Source organism: Acomys russatus, chromosome 2 (genome assembly GCF_903995435.1).
Source record: "Acomys russatus chromosome 2, mAcoRus1.1, whole genome shotgun sequence".
In the NCBI taxonomy this organism is placed as follows: domain Eukaryota; kingdom Metazoa; phylum Chordata; class Mammalia; order Rodentia; family Muridae; genus Acomys; species Acomys russatus.
In genome coordinates this window covers 67,070,110-67,092,205 of record NC_067138.1, presented here as the reverse complement: position 1 = coordinate 67,092,205, position 22,096 = coordinate 67,070,110, and the positions used below count along the sequence as shown (strand labels likewise).

Genomic DNA, 22,096 nt, shown 5'->3' with positions numbered 1-22,096 from the left:
GGAGAAGAGAGGTGAAGGCCAGAGAGGAGAGAGGCAGTGAGAGGAGGGCAGTGGGTAGAGCAGGCAGGCAGTCTAGCAGCACTTAGAAAGCAGCCATGGGTGATGCTGGCTTGAGAGTAGTCTGGGTTGCCAGATCTGTCTTGCACTGTGCTGTCTCTCTCTCTCTCCTTTCCCTCCCTTGTCTCCTATCTCTCCTCCTGTCTTACCCCCTCTTCCTCCCGGTCTCTCCTCCTTTCCTCGTGAGCAGGCAGAGCCCGCCAGCAGCCCCCACTGTGCCCATTCTCGCTGCTCTCCTCCACTCTCTCTCCCCATGAAGGAAGAGACCACTGGAGTTTGCATGTACCCTCCAATCAAAACGAGGCTGGTAGGTACCCTGGCAGGGTGGGGGCCTGCCTGGGACAGGCGAGGCAGCAGCTGGACAGGCATGCAGAGGTGCCAGGCCTTCAAAGAGCACTGCTATTGGGTGCTCTCACCCCTGGATGGATGGCGGAACTTGGGGTCCAGCTAGGGTCGGCCAAACCAAGACACATAACCTATTCTGAGCACTGCTGTTGGGTGCTCTCACCCCTGGATGGATGGCGGAACTTGGGGTCCAGCTAGGGTCGGCCAAACCAAGACACATACCCTGTTCCCGTCCCTTCGTCTATAACTCTCAAGACCCAAGCGCCAGTAGCTTTCTGGCAATTTGATGAGGAAAGATACTTTCCCAGAGAGGACTATGCACTTTGGTAGTCACCAGCTGTGGTCTTAAATGTCTGTCCTATGGCAAATACCGTTTTAAACTCACCTCTCCCTTCTACTTAGTGACATCATGACACACTACGAGTGCTTCCTGGTTACTTAAAAGGAACCATCTTCATCATAACCAATCATATTTTTCATCTCTGCATGCTTTCCTCTATATATTCATGTTCATTCATAATTTCACCGGTTAAATCGTAGTAGCCACGTGTCTCTGTTTGCATCCTTCCCTGTAACACGGTGATGCTCTTGTCTTGTTCTCACTGCCACACCCTACATGGTCATTTATACTCCATCAAGCACAAGGCGCACCATGGGCCTCAGCCCCTCGTGTTAAGAAGTGTGCTGTTGGTAGTTTCTCACCGTTTCTGGGAACACGGAGCACTTTTGTACCTGGGATTTTGTTTACCTAGGCTAGAAGCTGTTGAGTGATGTAGGGTGACTTTGGTTTTTGCCTCCTTCTGAAGAGGCTCTTTAGTTGGCATGTGCCACCAGGATGCAGTAAGTGCATTCTGTTGTACCGGTAAGCATTAGGGTATCATTGGACTGTGGCTGCTTGCACACAGCAGCAGAAGGCCATTCTTTGAGGCTTCTAACTTTCATGTGTCATTGATAGCCATAAGGAGGCACTTTCCTGTCTACTCTGGTTGGCCTGAGAACTTATCTGTAGATTTTTTTCTTTCTTTCTTTCTTTCTTTCTTTTTTTTTTTTTTTTGCTATGGCATTTGTCTAAGAATGCCATGTTAGAAGGCAAGACGAAGAGAATGGGAGACTTTGGTCCAGAGCCTTTGGGAGCTTGGGCTCTTCTGGAATTTTTGGAATATTTATTTGAACACATTTGGCTGAATGGAAAACTGGGTTGGCATGAACATCATAGCATATATATTGCAAGGATATGTTTATCCCTATATTAACTGACACCTGTTCTACCTATGCAGAAAACTGCTCCTGATTTAGGGTGGTCTGTTGTATCCCTTTTCCTCCCTCCCCATTTAGACAGTGTGAAAGTGCCATGGGAGTGTCCAATTCACAGGCAAGATCATATAGGACATAAAGTCACTGTCTCTGGGTAGGGATAGTCTCTGTGCCTTGTCAACAGCCCTTACCTGTACAGGCAATTTCTGGGCCTGAAGACTATAGACAAAGCCAGTGCCACAGTCACCAGGCCTCTGGCCCTCCTGAGATATACTGGCTCAAGTAAAGAAGCCCTCTCATTTCCCAAGGCCTCCAAGAAGTCAAAGACAAAGTGACCAAAGAGAAAGAAATAGAGCCACGACTGATTATCTGTTGACTGGGGCATTATCCTCACTAAAAGAAGCATTCTGTGTTGCCACATTGGGTACTTCCAAGTACCTTACCTTCTGATCCCAAAGGCTGCAGTAGTGTGGTATTTTGTGCTTCCGTGGGCTGTCCTGAGGAGTTCTGCTGCTCAAAGTGTATAGAGGTTGAACAAAGCAAGTCATTTGACAGGGACTGCCTTCTTGCTTCATTGTGTCCCCATCAGACTATTCAGATACCTCTTGCCACATCCCACAGCTGTGGAGAAGCCCTCAGAGGTCACCCCAGGTACACCAGGATTGCCTACTTATCTACTTTGAATGTAGCCTTTTCTGGGGCAGGCTTGGGTCATAGTCCTGAAAGACCCCATAAGCAGAGTTCCAGGCAAGGCAAGCATGCCTTACCATGTGACCCAGACCCAGACAGACCTGCCTCCTCCACGCCATAAAGGCTCCTAAACTTCCCAGGATTCTTCCTTTTAACTCTAAAGGTGTTCCAGCAAAGACTTCAGAATGTTTTCTGAACTGAAGGTAACCCCTGTCTTCCTTTTTTTTTTTTTGAAGATAAAAACGTTCCCGGCAGAACCAATGCTGAGCCCGTTTCCTGACCCCTTTACTACAGGGCCACAGTTCACTGTAAGTAGAGCCGCATTCTAAGCCTTTGCTTCTCATAGGGGAAGGCTGTGAGGGCAGGAGCCACTGGGATTGTGGTCTGTTTTACTTTGCTGAGAGGAGATTTACAGAGAAGTAACTATATTAAAGGACTATTTCGTAGCATTTACTGTATTTATTGAACAATGATTGCCTCTGTCTTCTTCCAATAGTACTTTCTGTGAGAGGGAAAAAAAAAAAAACCACAACTATTTTCAGTCTTTCTGCTATGTCCCCAGTGCACTCAGTACACGTGAAATTCATTGAATATCAGGGTAATTTTAAATATTATATAAGACTTAGGCCTACTTTCTTTTTTTTTTTTTTAGCATGGATGCATGTGTGTGTACATTTGTGTGTGTACATTTGTGTGGAAGCCATAGGTTGAAGTTGGGGGATCTTCTTTTTTTTTTTTTTAATTTTTATTTTTGGCTTTTTGAGACAGGGTTTCTATGTGTAGCCCTGACTGTCATGAAACTTACTCTGTAGACCAGGCTGGCCTCAAACTCAGAGATGTCCCTGCCTCTGCCTCCCAAGTGTTGAGATTAAAGGCATTTGCCACCACATCCCAGCAACATTTTTCACTTAGTATCGTGTTTTCAGATCCACCCAATTTGGAGCAGGAGTCTACACTGCCTTTATTGTTATGGTAGAATACTATTCTTCAGTATGGGTTTCCTCTGCTTTCTTTATCCTTGGACTTGTTCATTGGGATTCGGGTAGTGTCCCCGCAGCGATGGGAAATAGTGCTACCATGTGTGCTATGTACTTTTTTAAACACCTGTTTTCAATTGTTTTGGGTTGATCTGCATCTTGATAATGTTGTTAGGTAAGTCATTTTACCACACACAGACCATCTGCTCGCACGTGTGTGTGTGTGTGGGTGTGTGTGTGTGTGTGTGTACACGCGCGTGCATGCATGTGTTTGTGTATGTGTGTGCCTGTGAGCATGTGTGTGTGTTTCTGTGTGTATGTGTGTGTGTGTGAGTGAGTGAGAGAGAGAGACAGACAGACAGACAGACGGACAGACAGACGGACAGACAGACAGCACTTAGATATCATTCTTTTCGTGCCATCTGCCTTGCTCTTGACACAGGGTCTCTCACAGACTCAGACCTCCCTGACTTAGCTAGGCTGGCTCAGCACTAAGCCGCAGGGATCCTCCCATCTCCATGTCCCCAGAGCTGGGATTGCAAGCACGCACAGCCACATATGCTTATGTAACATAGTTTCTGGAGATAAAACTTAGGCCTCCATGTATAGCAAGCACTTTGCCTACTAAACTATCTCTCTAAGAATAGTAGTAAGAAATAGCCTCGTAGAAATATGTATCAGGAGGCACGTAGGTGCAAAAGTACTGTTGCAATACAAATATCTCCGAAATATCTGTGATGACTGGTGGTGCCCCAGGCTACAGAGACAGTGGCACAAAAACCAGGACCGTGTCCAAGTCTGGCCATGGACTCCCTGTCTTGACTAAATGGCTTACTTAAACTCAGCAAATAAATTAAATGCATTTAAACATTTTTAAAATTGCATTTATTGGGCTGGAGAGATGGCTCAGTGGTTAAGAGCGCCGCCTGCTCTTCCAAAGGTCCTGAGTTCAATTCCCAGCAACCACATGGTGGCTCATAACCATCTGTAATGTGATATGGCGCCCTCTTCTGGCTTGTAGGAGTACATGCAAGCAGAGCACTGGATACATAATAATAAATAAGTAAATCTTTAAAATTGCATTTATTCTATTTCATGTGTATGAGTGTTCTCATAAATGTGCATCACACGTGTGCCTGGTGCCCACAGAGGTAAGAAGGAGGGAGGCACTGGATCCCCTGAAACTGGAGTTACAGATGGTCGTGGGCCACCATGTAGGAGCTGGGAACCACACCCAGGTGCTCTATATGAACAGCAAGTGCTCTTAACCTCCCAGCCCACCTCTCCAGCCCCTTTTCTAAACATTTCAAAAGGCATTATTTTCTTCCTCTCCAGAATGACAGTCACGGCTATTTCCACGCTTCTTCTTAGCTGCCTAACCGTCCTTCTCTGGAAGTTTCTGCAGAATCCCACTTTCTAGTGAGCTGCCACACTTCTTTCCCTGCTTCCTCTCCTGCCCCTCCCTCTGCTCCCAGCTGCGAGCCCTGGACTCAAGTTATCTAGAAGACCCTCTTTCACGGGTTTCTGTCTTCTCTGGGGTGGGAGGTCTCCAAGGGGCTTGAGATACAGCGCTGAGTCCAATAGTGATGACCAAAGAAGCTTCAGCCCACAGCACAGAAGGAGGGGACAGTGGCTCCTTCATGCTTGAAAAGATGAACAGAGGTGAGAAGGTTGTCGGCCATCTCCATGTAGAGCGAAAGCTCCGTGCATAGGGTAATGTTTTTCTAGGCCCAAGAGCTCACTTCTTTAATGAGAGGACAGAGCTGCCAGGGCCATGCCAAAATGTCCGGTACCGTTGTCCTGATGGTTGTGCAGCCAACCCACCCTGGAGTTCTGCTGGACACAGCTCCCTAGCTGGGAGCTCCGTTCCACTCCCCTCAGTTGGCCATGATGGAGACACTCTGGCCTCCTGCCCAGCCTTGGCCGTGACGAGACACACTCAGGAAAGCCGCGGGCGTACATGGAGCTGGAAGCCAACCACACTGGGACTTTTAAGAACTGGGCAAGAGTGGCTCAAAGGCAGCCAGAGCAGACAGAGGGGACAGCATGAGCCCTAGGGAGGGACAGGCCACCATACAGTCAAGGGGCTGAAAAGAAGGCCAGGGAGCTGAATACAGAGAGCAGGAGCCTGGAGTGTGAGGGGAGGAAGAGGAGCAAAGCCATGCCTGGTCCTTTCCCAACAGTGATGGGAAACCTTCAGAAGATCATAAAACAGGGCAGTGACAGGGCAGGCATTTTTAGAAAGTGTCTTTGTGATCACAGTGGGAGAACATTTGGGTCCAGACAGAACAAGTTTAGAATAGTCTAGAAATAAATCTAGGACAGTAGCTTAAGAGTGTGCGCAGAGAGATTGACCCTGAATGGTTTTGATGGTAGAGGCAGAGAAAAGTGCACAGTTGGAGGGGGTGCGGGTGCGGGGGGGGGGGGAGGGGAGATATTCAGGAAGATGGGAAAAACTAGATTGACGAGAGAGAGCGACAGACAGTTGCCAGATTTCTGCTTTCCAGAACTTAGACAGTGAGTCCATTCACGGAGGTTCCCATCTCTGTGGGAGAGTTCCTGAGAAAACCAACTTGAAAGGGGAAGGGTCTCTGTGGCTCACTGCTGCAGAGGTCTCAACAGATGGCCAGTTGGCTCCATTGCCTTTAGGCCTGATACAAAACCCAGACATCACAGTGCGAGGGCAAGGCAGAGGAAAGCTGCTCTCATGGAAGCCAGGAAGCAGGAAGTGGCCAAGGAAAGACCGGAGGTCAAGATATATCTGCCAAAGCAGCACCTCCAGTGACCCACCTCCTCCAGCTAGCCCTGCTTCCCAGCATCCCACTCACCTAAGGGCTTCTTAACAAATTACTTCCTTCTCCCAGGCACCAGGCACTTCTCTCTCAATGTGAGGACCAAGCCTTCCACACAGGAGCCATTGGGTGGCCCCTTCGTGTGTAAACCAAGAGTAAGTGCCTGGAAGAAGCCTAACCCACCTGATGCTGCGCTGGCCTTTGAGGACTTGACCGGGAACAAGGAAGAGGCTGTCAGGGAGGAACTCGGGGCTGGGGAATAGACGAGAAGGAAGATGGTGGCATTGAGAGCTGGTTGGTAACAAGAGGCAAAACTCAGGCCACGGGCTTTTAGTTTTCTCGCCCCTGCATGAGGTCACTTCGTCCATCCAGGGACAAGACACTTAAGTGCTCCACAGGCCTCCAGACCTGTCCTGGCTGCAGCCGTGGGGCCTTGAGGGGCTCTAGAGGACTCTGCACAGAGGTGCAATTGGTCTGGTCCCTGTTTGACCCTGAGTGTTCTCACCTATTCGCACAGTATATGTTGCCCCAAATCAACCAAGTGACCTCTGTCAAGCCATAGTGTTAGACTTCCATCCTCATCGCCTAAAAGCCACTCTGTCTAGACCCACATGCTCTCCCAACAGGGCCACAGACAGCGCCCCTGTCCACAGCTAGACCAAAATTGTCTTCCTAACTTAATATGTTCTTCTTAATAAACTTTTTTTTTTTAGATTTTATTTATTTATTGTATATGAGTGCTCTATTTGCATGTACACCTGCAGTCCAGAAGAGGGCATCAGATCACTTATAGATGGTTGTGAGCCACCATGTGGTTACTGGGAATTGAACTCAGGACCTCTGGAAGAGCAGACAGTGCTCTTAACCACTGAGCCATCTCTCCAGCCCTAGTGTAAGAACACTTCATCCTACTGAAAGTTCATACATTTATTCATTCCATCATTTAACAGACATTTTAAAAGATAAGGGTTAGGACTTAATAAGAAAATTTACTGTTCCTTCAAGATCATTCTTTTTTTTTTTTTTTTTTTTTTTTTTTTCCTTTTTCCAGACAGGGTTTTACTGTGTAGCCTTGGCTGTCCTGGACTCACTTTGTAAACCAGGTTGGCCTTGAACTCACAGAGATCCATCTGCCTCTGTCTTCCCAAGAGCTGGGATTACAGGTGTGTGCCACCATGCCTAGCTCAAGATTACTCTTGAGTGCAACTGTTCTTCTACCCACCCTACACGGGGTGCTCACCCGTAAAGAGTGCCGTGAGTACTGATGCAGTTGAGACCTCAACACTGTAACCCGTCTGTGTGTTTGCACTGCCAGTGCAAATGTTCCTCAGAAGTGGCCTCAGAAGCCCACCTGTCACCCACTCACTGAAGCAATGCAACCGCCTATTAGCCAGCTGCCACATCAGGCAGGCCAGGCGTTTACCCAGCACACGGAGTTACTTCTCTGCACTGCAAGCCATCTATCACAGGCAGACTGAAGGCTCAGCTCTGCATCGCCCAGGCGGATGGACCAGCTGCCTACCATGTGGAGGAGCATCACCAGTCCCAGTGGTAGAAGAGGGAAAAGAGAGAGCCACGCCCTGCTGCCTACATTGTTTGGTGGAAGGAAAAAGGTGCTTTTCCACTGGACAAAGCAAAGTACATGGTGGCTTCTAACCTGAGAAAAACAGTGAGATTTCATTCTACTGTGTGCCTGGAAAGTGGTGAGCCAGAGTGACCCCACGGACAGCACCAGTGAGCGTCACCTGCATGACAATTCTCTGTAGCAAGCCTCACATGCTAGACCAGCCTGTGTGCTCCTGTGCATGTGACACACTGGCATGCAGAGCTGCTTCTCCAAAGTGGCATTCAGCAGAGACTGAGGGGCAAGCGCTCCACATTGTTGCATTTCAAACAAGTCAGCCTTCCTGTTGGAGGTAGATGCTGAGACCCAAACAGGGCCTTTGTGCTTCTCTGCCCATCTTCTGTACCATCACCAAGAAGGCAATTAAGCATTCAAAGACCTAAGCCTTTTTAGAGAGATAGGTGGCAAACTTCTCCAAATTCAGAGTCAAGGATCAGCATAAAAAAAGAAAAACAGCGGGCATGGTGGCGCATGCCTTTAATCCCAGCACTTGGGTGGCAGAGGCAGAGGCAGGCGGATTGCTGTGAGTTCGAGGCCAGCCTGGTCTACAAAGTGAGTCCAGGACAGCCAAGGCTACACAGAGAAACCCTGTCTCGAAAAAAAGAAAGAAAGAAAGAAAGAAAAACAATGGTTATGAGCACTGACTGTTCTTTCAGAGGACCTGGCTTTGCTTCCTAGCACCTATATGGTGGTTCACAACCATCTGTAACTGCAGTCCCAGAGGATCCAACACTGATCTCCTGGGCACCAGGTGTGCATGCAGTGCACATACATATATGCAAGCAAAACACGCATGCATATAAAATAAAATAATCAAAAATCTTTAAGGATATAACACAAAAACTACCCATGAAAAACTGTTGGCAAATATATTAATGACGGCGATAAGAGATTATAAAATGTCTTCCTTTATATTCTTCCATTTTGGTTCCACTGCTCTCAGCCTCCCAAGAGCTGCTTCTGCTCTTAAGCTTCCTAGGTAAAAGTAATAAGCAGATCATGCTTTGTAAATGGCAAGCGATTCTCCTCTCTGAATTAGTTCTGAAAGGCTGCGTATCAAAAGCCATCTGGAAGTCTGTGAGAGCCTGTCATGTTGGGCTTTCTGGCACCAATGTCTTGAATAGAACCTGAGCATTTTTAACCAAGTTTCAAATTAATGATGATGTTCCTGGTCTGGGGACCATATTCTAGATCCACTGTGGTACTTTATTGGGGACAAACATCACTAATGCATTCTGCAAACTCTGCTTCTGAATATGGTTTGTGTGTGTGTGTGTGTGTGTATGTGTGTGTGTGTGTGTATCTGTATTATGTATCTATGTGGATGTGTGTACTCCTGTGCAAATAAGCCTGTATGTGTGTGCATGTAGGTGTGTAAAGGCCAGAGGTCAATACCAGGTGTCTTCCTTAACCACGTTCTACCTTCTGTTTTTAAGATGTATTTATTTTTATTTACATGTATGCATGTATGATGGGGTGAGTGTGTGCCATGCATGTTTGTGTGCTTGCACAGGCCTAGAACTGAAACCCTAGAACTGGAGTTGTGAGCCGTGTGACACGATCCTGGGACCTGAACTCAGGTCCTCTGGAAGAGCAGCAAGTACCCTGAACCACTGTGCCACGACCCCAGCTCCTTCTTTCTACGTTTTTTTGAGACAGCATCTCTCCCTGAACCTAGAACAAGTCCTAAGGGATTCTCTGGTCTCTGCCTTTGCAGTGCTGGGATTACAGATGTGTGCAGCTGTATCTGACTTTTCAAGTGGGTGCTAGGGATCTGAACTCAGTTCCACGTGTTTGTGTGACAAGCACTTTATTGACAGAGCCACCCCCACGGTCCCTGAGTGCTGTGCGGGCTCCTTCTTGGCACCCTCTAGATGGCTCAGCATGTGAAGGCTCTTGTCGCCAACCTAGTGACGTACGTCCATTTGATCCCTAGAACCCACATGGCAGAAGAGAACTGATTCCTTCAAGTTGTCCTCTGGCCACCACATGTGTTCCATGTCACAACACACACACACACACACACACACACACACACACACACAATTACTTACTGGATCCTCAATTGGAAGACTTAAACCAGTGGTTCTCAACCTTCCTAATGCTACGACCCTTTAATACAGTTCCTCACGTTGTGGTGAGTCCTCACTATAAAATTACTTTTATTGGTATTTCATAACATGTAATTTTTCTACTGTTATAAATAATAATGTGTGCTGGAGAGATGGCTCAGCCGTTAAAGGCTAGGCTCATAACCAAAACTATAAGTAATAATGTAAGCATCAGTATTTTCTGATGGTCTTAGATGACCCCAAAGGGATTATGACTCACGGAATGAGAACCACTGACTTAAATTCTCTAAGATTTACTTTTCCATAAAGACAGTTCTAAGTTGTACATTTAAAATTTTTTTAATGTCATGAAATCAGAATGTTTATCTTCATGTTCAGGTGAGTGCATGTGCATGCAGTACTTACTGAGGCCAGAAGAGGGCACCAGATCCCCTGGAAACAGGAGTTGCTGGTGGTTGTGTCTCTGTAAGGGTGCTGGACATCGACCCCAGGTCCTTTGCAAGAGTAATAAGTGCTCTTAACCACTGAGCAATGTCTCCAGACACCAAGTCAGAATGTTTGCTACAAGATACAACACAACAATGTCTGAGTGCCATGTTTTGTTTTTTCTGTGGCACACACAAAAGTGACACATCTTTCCCAAGCATGGTTTCCTAAGAGGCGGTGACAGATGATCTCTGTCTGAAAAGGTTGTCAAGAGGTAATGTATGGAAAGTGTTTAGCATGGTGTCTGGCGCAGAGCAAGATCGTTTAAAATGATTTGAAAAATGTGTGATGACTTTAGCTATTACTAACATAACAAGAGCAGCACAGTGAGGCACAGAGAGCCGCTGACAGCATGAAGATGGGCCTGGAGATTGATCTGTCTTTTCTGTCTCCTCTCCAGGCAGACTTCAGAGAGAACAAATTACCATGCTGTCCTGGCCAGTCTTCCCCGCTGATTCCAACAGCGACCCTGCGGCCGCTGACTGAGACCGTGTCCACAGTACAGACCATCTACACCTCCCGGAAGCCTGTGTCTCTGGCAGCCAGGTGATTCTGTGTGTGTGTGTGTGTGTGTGTGTGTGTGGTATGTGTACATGTGAGTGTGAGTGTATGCACATGTGTATGAGAGTGCACACACATACACATATATGTCTGTACATATGGAGGCCAGAGGTCAACATCTGGTGGTATCATCAGCCGCTTTCTATCTTATGTCTTGAGGCGGAGACTCTCATTGAAACTACAGTTCATGGGGGCTGGAGAGGTGGCTCAGCAGTTAAGGCACGGACTGCTTTTCCAGAGGTCCTGGGTTCAATTCCCAGCACCCACAGGGTGGCTCACAACCATCTGTAACTCCAGCTCCAAGGTATCTGATACCCTCACACACACTTACAAGCAGGCAGAGTACCAATGTACAATAAAAAATATAAATAAATAAAAATAAAATATTCATCGAAAAAAAGCAAAAAACAAACAAACAAACAAAAAGCTGGGCAGTGGTGCACAACTTTAATCCCAGCCCTCGGGAGGCAGAAGCAGATGGATCCCAGTGAGGACAGCCAAAGCTGTACAGAGAAACCCTGTCTCGAAAAACCAAAACAACAGCAACAACAAAAAACAAAAAACCCAAAAAAAGGGCTGGAGAGATGTCTCAGAGGTGAAGAGCGCTGCCTGTTCTTCCAAAGGTCCTGAGTTCAATTCCCAGCAACCACATGATGGCTCCCAACCATCTACAATGAAATCCGCTGCCCTCTTCTGGCCTGCTGGTGTTACATGCAGACAGAACACTGTATACTAAATAAATAAATCTTTAAAAAAAGAGAGAGAGAGAGAAAGAAAGAAACTAGAGTTCATGAATTGAGGTAGGCTGGCTGGCCAGTGAGCTCTAGGGATCTGCTTGTTTCTATTTCCCCAACTCTGGAATTACAGACACATACGCATCACCCAGCCAGGCTTTACTTGGCTGCTGAGGACCTGAACTCAAGTCCTCATCCTTCCATGGCCAGCATTTCACTGACTGAGCGGAGCCATCTTCCCAGCCCCTCTCTGTTTATGCTTCCATTCATTGATCCTGTAAGGGGGTAGGTGTGCTGTGTTCTAGGTGTTATGTACAGTTGGACCGTGAACCCAACAGGTAAAGTCCTACCCTTCTGGAGTTTGCACTTTTGTGCATGGGGGTTAGAGAAGAAAACGAGGAAATAAATGTGTGTGTGTGTGTGTGTGTGTGTGTGTGTGTGTGTGTGTGTGTGTGTGTGTTGTTAGGGGACTGTGAAAAGCAATAGGGCAGGTTGGGATGACATCACTGAAGCAATCTGTGAAGAGGATGGAAGCAGGTGGCAGATATCTGGAGAGGCGTCGTCTTGGCAGAGGGACTTGCCAGTCCTAGGTCCCTGGACTCGGGCATGCCTGGCATAAGTAAGGGGACAGGGTGGTCATGAGAAAAGCTCAGATTCCACTGTCACTTGAGGAGACCAGTGACTCAAGAGACCGTGACAGGAGATGAAAGAAATAGAGGAAAAGTAGCCTCTTGGAGAACTGAGGGGTCAGTGACACAGGACAGGGAAGAGCAGAGAGACCTGCAGATAAAGGACAAGACAGTTGTGTCTTTTCTGGGAACAGGCAGGGATTTTCCAGCTATTTGTGATCTGTATTTCCAGCCATGGGGGCAAGCAAGTATTTTTAGCCTTAAAGTCAGGGAGAGACTAGGCAGATCTAGGTCAAGTCAACCCTCTGTTATAGTTCTGAGCAAAGTACTTCTCCTGTGATCAGTGTGCTAGCAGACTCTGATCCCAAAGATGGGGCAGCAAAGGAGACCGAAGCCACGCTTGTCCCCATCAGACATCGTTAGGGCCAAGTGAAGTCACTGTTTCCACCAAGAGACCTTTTTAGGAGTGTGTGTGTGTGTGTGTGTGTGTGTTCTCATATGTATATATGTATTTGTGTGTGTGCAGGTGTATGTGTGGAGGCCAGTGGACACCCTTGAGGGTCATGCTCAGGAACTTTTTTCACCTCTTTAAGACGAGGTCTCTCACTGGCCTGGTATTCACTAGTAAGTGGGCTAGACCGGCTGGCCTGGGAGTTTCAGGGACCCTTTTGTCTCCGTATCCCCAATGCTATGTGTCATGTTTGGCATTTTTACTTGGGGATTGTGCTTATAAGACAAACACTTTACATCCCCCTCCCTCAGCCCAAAACAGGTCCCCTTATCCTTGAAAGTAGCCTCGGCTACCACCATCACCCACTTGTCGGACATGTTATCCACAGCCAAAGTAGGGAGACACTGGTAACTGCTGCTCAGCTGTGGGACCTCCAAAGTTAAACCCTTAAGCTAAAGGCCAATTTGGGGTTTTGCTCACTAAGACACAGAGGAGATGATTGCAATAACCCACCAAAGCTGCACACCGGGACCAGATTGTGTAGGGCCTTGCTGGCCCTGGCAAAAACTGACTTCCATCCTGTGTGAAATTATTAAAGTTACACTGTGCCTTTAAAAATACACATTTAAGTGGCTGGAGGGATAGCTCGGCAGTCAAGAGTGCTTGCTGTTCTTCCAGAGAAGCTGCGGTCTATTCTCAGCGCTCACCTTGAGTGGCTCACACCCATCTTTAACTCCAGCGTCAGGGAATCTGGTGCCCTTTTCTGGCCCCTTGGGCATCTGTACACATGTGGCATACATACACACAAAATAAAAATAAATCTTAAATGTGCATACACACACATACACGCATACACACACAGACACACAGACACATACACGTATGCACACACATACACACAGACACATACAGTTATGCACACACACATATACACAGACACATACACGTATACACATACACAGACACATACACTTATGCACACACACACACACACACACACACACACCTTTTGTAGGTCCCTTGCAGTGGCTTACACCTGTAGTTCTAGCAACTTGGGAGTCAGTCCTGGGATAACTGCCTGAGGCTGTACATTTGAGACTAGCCTAGGCAACGCTGTCTTAAAATAGGAAAGCAAGAGAAATGGGGAGAGGGAGAGATATTTATCATTTTGAAGAGGTAGATGAAGAGACCACATACCGAGGCTGGGATGCGTGTTAGTTGCAAAACTGTCTAATAGGCATGACACCCTGGGTTCCAACCAAGCAAAGCTCACATGCACACACATACATACCCGTATACACACACACACGTACGTATGCATACACACCACATTTATCCACCTGTCTATAGATGTGCATTTAGCCAAACAGTACGAATGAGGTTCATAGATATCTTAGTTATTTTTCAGTTGTTATAATAAACACCATGACTAAAGGCAGCTTAGGAAAGGGAGACTTTATTCTGTCTCACAGTTGCGTAGGGATGAGAGTCCATCACGGCAGGGCAGCGAGCGACTGGCATGGCAGCAGGAGCAGGAAGCGGAGAGCAACTGTGAGCACAAAGCAGAGAGTGAATTGGCAGTAGGGTGAGACTGTCTCACCAAGCTTGTCTGCAGTAATGGTGACACACTTCCTCCAGCAAGGTTGCACTTCCTGCGTCTCCCCAGGCAGCACCGCCAACTGGGGACCAAGTGCTCAAGTATTTGAGCCTATGGAGGACGCTCACTTTCAAAGCACTGCAGTAAAATAGTCAACTGGACTGGTGACCAAGAGGTCACAAGCAGCCCCTCAAAGCAGCCAGGCTATAATGCACGCAGCCTCCCTTTCCCCTTCCCTTTATTTTATTCGTTAAACATAGCAAGGCTGCCAAATACAAATACCCAAAACACTATGCATGTAACATTTATATAATTCCTCATTGCTTCATGCTTCTTCTTGCTCTAGGTAGTGTCTTGTATATATGTATAATAATATAAAGGTAATGTAAAAATATTTAATAAAAAAAGAAAACAAAAACAAAAAAATAGCATGCTCTTTGTTAAAATGTCACTATGGATATTAGCCATCTTACTAGAGTCTTGGGGGCAGACATCATATAAAATGAATTTAAAGCACAACTGAAAAAAATGCAACACTCTCCCACCCCGAGACCACCAGATGATCCGAATAGAAATACCCACAAGCTAGCCTGATGACTTGAGTTCATTGCCTCACTAGGAAAGAAACATGCCTGAAAGTTGACCTTTGACCTTCATTTGTGCACAATGGCAGACACACATCAGGGTACATGTATGTCCTCACACTTATACATACACAATAATAATAACGATGATGATGATAACTTTATTTTTTGAAATAATAATAATAATAATAATAATTTTATTTATTTTTGAAACAGGCTCTTTCTATGTAGTGAGTTCCTGGCTGTCCTGGAACTCACTACATAGACCAGGCTGGCCTCAAATACACAGAGACCCACTTGTCTCTGCTTCTCAAGTACTAGGATTAAAGGCATGCACCACCATGCTCCACTAAGTAAATGCTTTGTTTTAAAGGAAGAAATCTAGCCCCAGAATACCTTCTCATTTATTCAAGAGACTTTCTTTTTTATTCTTTTGTGGGGGGGGGGGCAGATATGGAGGGTTCCAGACAGGGTCTCTCTGTGTAGCCTTGGCTGTCCAGAACTCCATTTGTAGATCAGGCTGGCCTTGGACTCAAAAAGATCTGCTGCCTCTGCCTCCCAGAGATCCTGGGGTTATAGGCGCGCTCCACAGCACCAGGCTCCATTCAAGAGGCGTTCGCTGTGCAGATCCCCGCACTCAGCTGAGAGATGTCAGAGATGCGTAACAGCAAATGAGTCGCTTAAGGAACGCCCCGTCGAGGCGGGCGTGGGAAAAAATCCCTCAGTAGCCAGACAGTTTAGGCTCACTATAATGCTACCAAATGCCTAAAGAACCTAAAAAGGGAAAGTCTAGTCAAAATGACACTTAGGTTCTGTCCACACCTGCTGATATCGAGGCTTTGTCTTACACTTTTTCCTTGCTGTTCCTCAGTGCAGAGACGCTCCGGCAGGAACTGGAAAGAGAGAAGATGATGAAAAGACTATTGATGACTGAACTGTGAAGCTCCGCCCTTGCTGCCTGGAGATGGCATGGTGCCTTCGTCCGCTTCCTTTCCTTGGGCTCGGTGTGCCTGCTGAGGCACAACATACAGATGTGTGCTCTGTTTGCCCAGGTCTCCAGGGGTAGCGGAAGCCAGCTTCCGGCTTGACTTCGTTGGGAAAGTTATTTTACGTCTCCTGAGCATGAGAGGTTTTTCTACTGCTCAATGCAGTGGAGACAAGGTTTGGTAGGAAGTTTCTAGAAGAAAGGGGATTCCTGTTCAGAGGTACCTGTGTGTATCTGTAACCCCAGGGGCTGACGCAGCACAGAATCCTCCGCTTACACTCTCAACTATGTGACTTTTTTTAATGATTGAAACTTGCACCAAGCTTTGGCTGTTTGTTAAAATGGGTCATTTTTATGAGAGAATATTCTTTACTGCTGTTTTTTTTTCCATTTACACTGATAAACACACAGATCTTATAAAGTTATTTATTTTTATTCAGACATTAATAGATGAATGGAAAGAAAAAGTTACATATTAGATGACTGAAAAATACTTCATCTTAACCTGAAATACGATTGAATGTATGAGCTTGTTGGATACAATATAACCTGGGATAAATGGAATTTATCTTTGAGCCCCATGTAGGAAATTCTAACTTAACATTGTCTAAAAATCTTTACAAGGTCAAGATGATTCTGCATCAGGAAGGTTCATTTGGCTTTTCCACAAAGACAAATTATTTCTAAATTCCATCTAGCCATGTTGATAGAACCTGGCCCAGGAGAAACTTAAGCCCCCTTTTGTATAGTTTCAAGAAATGTGTTTTTAAATTAATTTTTATGCACTTGAATACACACAGCTATCTCTCTCAAGTCCTTCCTGCTTTTCTGTTTTCAAAAAGCTGTGCTCAGCGCTCACATTCCTTCGGCTGTATTTCTCCAGCTGACACAGCTCCCTTCTCACAGAGATATTTTCACTAATTCAAATGTCTTTATATCCTCACGACGCAGTTAACCTCACTTCTCCCCCATCAATAGATATTTGGGTTATATGCAAATTTTCACATTTATAAATAGTGCTGCTATGAATGTCTTTGTAAAAATAGATAAATAAATAGATAAATAAATAGATAAATATATATATATATAAAAAATCCTTCTCTTGGGTTATTCCCTTTGGAATATCCCCAAAGAGGGATTTCAAGGTCAGAGAGCATGAAGTATTTTATAGCTCTTGTTTTATATTGCCAGATTGCTTTCTAGAAAGATCCAATCTTTGGATTGGAAGGACCTTAAAGGTCAACTCATTTAAACTTCCCCTCCTCTGAATGCTTGAATCCCCTCTACAGTTTATAACGCCACCAGCAATGTATAAGTATTTCTATTTACCAATAGCTCTGCCAGTACTGGGTTTTGCTCTTCTGATTTATTTTTTGCTAGTTTAATAGACATGTGTAGTTATCCTTGAAAAGCTGTCTTATTTGATGAACTGCAAGCAAGGCTGAACACTTTTCCATGTGATGAGTTACTAGCCGTGTTTCCTTGTGTGTAAACTGTCTACATCCATTTCTTACGACTGCTTGTTCCATGGAACTGATCTTGTACCTTTGTATCAGAACTGTATTTTTATGTTGTATTGTAGGGTTTGCTCTCTCCCTATCCTTACAACTGAATGGTGCCAATAATTTGATACTAATGACCATAAAAAAATTGCCTCAATGCCTAGCTTTGATGCAAATGAAGTATGTGAACAGGTATTCAGATAACCAAGGAGTAACCCTTTAAGTACTGACTCTTTACAATTTTAATATTTTTTTTTTGAGGGAAATCTTTCTAAGGTGTATGGCACACTTCCCCGCCTTAGTGCATAGAGTGTCTTGGAGGATCTTCAGCCTTTTTCCAGTGATTCCTGGTTGTCAACACACACATCAGCCCCTCCTGTACCTTGGTATGGTACAAATGATGCCACCAGGAGCTATCACCATGTTCAGGGCTAGCTGTAGCCTTACATAGGCTATGACCCTACTTTCATTGATAACTCTTTACTGTTGCTGGTTCTGTCAGTAGAGCTGTCTGGGGCAAGTGTAGTTTTGGGGGTATTTTTAACCCACACAGTCCCTAGATGTGCTAGGAAAACAGTTCTGGCTGTTGTTTTTATCATGTGCAGTGATAGACAACCACGTTCCTACCGAACCTGGGCTTACCACCTCCTGCCAATCCAGCAGCTACTTCCTCTCCTGAGCTGCTCTCTGAGGCATGCACTCCTCCCCACCTCGCTCTCTGATGGAAACCTCCAGAACACAGGAGCAGGTTTCTGGGGAGGTTGGGACACTAAGTGTATTCTATGTGTATGGTTTGCATTGCTTCTAAGGAGAGGTGCGTGGAGATTTTGGCTGTTGTTTTCAGGAGACTCACAGGCTCCTGCACTGTCCCCAACTTCTCCCTGGCTTCACTGGTGTCTCAACAGGTTGACATCAGTGCAAGTCTGAGCACAAACGTGTTAGTTGTTACGTATAAGAAAATCCAGTAACCGTTGGCAGTTGCCCCAGCCAGTACAATCCAGAGGAGTGTGTTGCTGCAGTGGCCACTGTCTTTTGCCTATTTAAATGTATGATGGGCGCTTGGCACTAGGGCCTGAGATGGCAAAGTTGCCCCGGGTGAACTCACAGTAACTCTAAGGAGTTGCACAATCATTACTTTTTTGTTGTTGTTGTTTACTTAAGACCCAAACAACAGCATGAGAACATATCACTGTGGATTCCAGAGGGCAGGGGAGAGTCTGCCAACACAATCATTCCAGAGCTGAGGCTCCAAACTGTGCCCGTAGACCCCTAGTTGGACAGACATGGTGTGTTAACTGCAGAGGTCTGGCAGCCCTCAACCATAGAGTTGATGAGTTGTAGACACCACAGAGATCTTCAGTTGTGAAAAAGGAAGTCACTTAAGCATTTAGAAATCCCCACCAGGACGTATGCAGAATTTTATTTCCCAAAGAGCACAGGAGGATTCTCATATCATTGTTACAACTCACCATTTCAAAGATCACAGGCCTTTGAAGTCCTTGAATAAAACCCACCACTTTAATGGTTTTTAAGTATGCACCTCAGCGTCTTTTGATGTATCCATGATGCTGGGCAAACATCATAATCTGACTCTCATTCTGACTGTGACTCTGCCCACTCTGCCCCCCAGCAAACACTAACCACACCCTGTCCTGGTTTGTGGGTTTCTGTTTATGAATTTGCTTATTCTGGGCACTTCATACGTATGGAATCAGGCAGTATGTGGGCTTTGTGATCAGCTTCTTCCATTTAACCATGTTCTCAAGGTTCATCTATGTTATACATGTATCAGAACTTCATTCTGTCTTTTTGACTGAATAGTCAAGTGTATGGAGATACCATGCTTTGTTTATCTGTTTATTCACATAATAGATACTTGGGTTGCTCCTGCTTTGGGTCTATTATGAGCGATAATTTTATGAACATTCATGCACAAGCTTTTTTTGTGTGTGTGTGAACATATGTTTTGGGTTCTCTTGGAATGGCCAGATCATATGACAACTCTATGTTTAACTTTCTGATGGACTTCCAAGACCACAGCTTTTCTGTCTTATGAAATCCAAAGTGAATAATGTCATACACCAGGCAGTCAGAGGCAGGCCACATCTGTTCCTGGCTGGATGGTGAGCGATAGCACGGATTTGGGGATGTTTTTATAACAGGGGAAAAAAAAAAAAAAAAAAAAAAAAAAGGTCCTTTTGAGAAATTATTTTGATGAGAAGAGAAATAAAGGTTGTCTGTCTTTTAAACATGAAAATGAACTTAAGTGCTTGTCTGTTTAAAGGTGGCTGGCAGCGTCTGGGAGGTGGCTTATGCTGATGATGCACATGAACATGAAGTTGGGGCCCTGGGCATCTCTATAAGATCCTGGCACAGCAGAATTTTCCCATAACCCCAGTGTCAGGGTGGAGAAATGAGCCAGGCAGTTGCAGCAATCTCCGGGCTGGGGAGATGGCTCAGTTAGTCAAGTGTTGGTGGTGCAAGCATACGGCCTGAGTTCAAATCCCTGGTGGCCACATAAAAAACATGTGTCTAGAATACCAGTGCTGGGATGACAGGAGGATTCCAAGCTCACTGGCCAGCCTACATGGATGAGGAGAGCTTCAGGGTCAGTGAGAGACCCTGGCGGGATTAAATTATTTAAATTCTAATTGGACAAGCTGGCCTGCCAGCTATATCCAATAGTGAACCAGCTGTGGCCTTTGGATTTCCCAAGGCATCTGTCCTTCCAATAGCAGCTCCTATGTCTCCTAGCTGCTGGACCAGAAAGAAAAAAAAAAAAGTTGAAATTACTGGTTTCTCAATATTTCATAGTTCTGTGCAATGACATTGGTGACATGGATGTGACCATTGATATGACCTTGAGCCCTACAAACCGTCCCTGCATGGTCTTATTTAATATGCATCGCATCGTGGGAATTATTGGGTCACCTGGTCGGTATTGATAAGCCAGGCAGTCTGACTTTCAGGTCTGCATTTGAAATGTTTTTCTGCCTCAGTAGCAATTTCCTTATTTTATGCAATAATTAAAAACCAAAACCAAACCAAACAACCAAACGATAAACTCAGAAGGTTTCACATGGAGGTTCTGAAGTGACAGGAAGGAAGGGACAGTGCCCATGTTTCTTGCGGAGACCAACTCACGAGTTGTCACCACACCAACAAGGGTCAAGCCTGGGATCTGTGTATATTAAATGAGTAAATGAATGGCCAGGCAAATAACACAAAGCGTAAGTGGTGGAAATGGACGTGGAGCATTCGGTGTGCTTCTCAGACATGGTTGGGCTGCTTCATGTCTGCTCACTTTTCCTGGACAGAAGGGTAAGCTAGATGCCTCGTTTGAAAGGCTCCCGCACACTGGTGGCTTTTGCCATAGGCCATCCGTACACTTTACGCAGTGTCTGGTCTCTGCTTGGCTAGCTATATAGGGGTATTTTGTGATTTCATCTTTTTTTCCCGTGATGGTCTAGAGAAATTTATGAGTCTAGTTAAGTTTTCTTCTCTGGACGGAAAGTTGCAGGAGCAAGATGTTGGCGAGTCATTCCAATAAGGTGTGGAAACTGGATGCCTGGGGTTTGAGTGAGAGAGCAAAGCAAATCCTGCCTCGTGTGTCCGGAGTGAGGCCTGAGTCTCCCAGGTGGTGCTGAAGCTGTAGGTCGGCGGCTCACACTGAGGGACCAGGGGAGTCAAATCTGGCGGTGGACTGGGCTGTGGGGAGAATGAGAGGAAAGACGCGAGGAGAGAAGCTGCCGGGATGAAACGTCAGGCGAGGAGGGGGTGATGCTGAGAGGACGAGGGCAGGCTGCGGGGCTGGAGCGAGGATGCGCAGAGTGAGGCTGGGAGGCGGCGGGTGCAGGCGCTCCGCGGCTGCGCGGCGCGTGCTAGCGGCGGCTCCGTCCCGGCCCGCGCCCGCGGCGCCCCCGCTGCGGCCGGAGCGGCCTGGCTGCGGGATCCGTGCGTAACGATGGCGGGGCAGCGCCCAGCATGGGCACTGCTGCTGCTGCGGCTGCTGCTGGCGGGGATCTCTGCCTGCGACGCCAGCCCAGCGGACGACGGCGCGGGCCCGGGGGGCCGGGGACCCCGGGGACGCACGCGAGGGGACGCGGGCGCTGACGAGGCAGTGCCGCGCCACGACTCCTCCTACGGCACCTTCGCGGGCGAGTTCTACGACCTGCGCTACCTGTCGGAGGAGGGTGAGGCTACCGGAGGGGGGGGGGGGGGGCGGGGGCTGAGGGTGAGAGACCGAGGGGTGCTGTAGGGCTCCGTAAGAGTGTCAGCGGAGGCAGATGTGCACCACTGAGGCTAGGCTGGGGAACCCAGTGCTCAGACTGCCTGTAGGAGAAGTCTGGAGGAGCTGTCAGCGCCTGCTTCCCTCTTTACACGTAGGGAGACTAGGACCGAGCGGCTCAGATTCAAGTCCTGCGAGGCTGTGGACAGGAGGTGCTAAGCCTATGCTCCCCTAGTTCTCAGCGTCTTGCCTCCTCCGTCCTCCTGCCACGAAGGAGGCGCCATCTGGACTGGGGTCCTGGAGCCCAGTGTAGTACGCGGGAAGAAAAACCCCAACTTAAAGAGACTCGTTGCCGAGTCACCTCCTCCTGGTCGGTCTTTATTGACCTAAATTTGCAGGTACTGGCGCTCCATCTTTCTATTGGTCTTACTGCCCAGGCGACAGAGCTGGGTCACAGTTCCCTCCTCAGTCCAACCCACATCTGCTGTTACCACACTTGTAGTCTCCCAGTGTGCGCCACCATTGTTG

At 46.8% G+C, this 22,096-nt stretch overlaps 2 protein-coding genes across 4 annotated transcripts in view; both read left to right on the top strand.

Moving 5' to 3' along the window:
- Nucleotides 1-17,225, top strand: part of Epb41l4b (erythrocyte membrane protein band 4.1 like 4B) — a 149,332-nt gene extending 132,107 nt beyond the window's left edge. For 2 of the 3 annotated variants that reach the window (XM_051162278.1, XM_051162272.1), the window contains exons 23-25: nucleotides 2,583-2,654; nucleotides 10,698-10,843; nucleotides 15,725-17,225. In XM_051162278.1, coding sequence (XP_051018235.1) covers nucleotides 2,583-2,654; nucleotides 10,698-10,843; nucleotides 15,725-15,794 — 288 coding nt within the window. In that variant the 3' untranslated portion in view covers nucleotides 15,795-17,225. Of the gene's footprint in view, nucleotides 1-247; nucleotides 365-2,582; nucleotides 2,655-10,697; nucleotides 10,844-15,724 lie in introns of all 3 variants that reach the window. The other variant, XM_051162264.1, reaches the window with a different exon arrangement.
- A 4,036-nt stretch (nucleotides 17,226-21,261) lies between these two features.
- Frrs1l (ferric chelate reductase 1 like) overlaps nucleotides 21,262-22,096 on the top strand; it is a 28,424-nt gene continuing 27,589 nt past the window's right edge. The window contains exon 1 of the mRNA XM_051162246.1: nucleotides 21,262-21,533. Within this exon, the coding sequence (XP_051018203.1) occupies nucleotides 21,305-21,533 (229 nt within the window). The 5' untranslated portion in view covers nucleotides 21,262-21,304. The remainder of the gene's footprint in view (nucleotides 21,534-22,096) is intronic.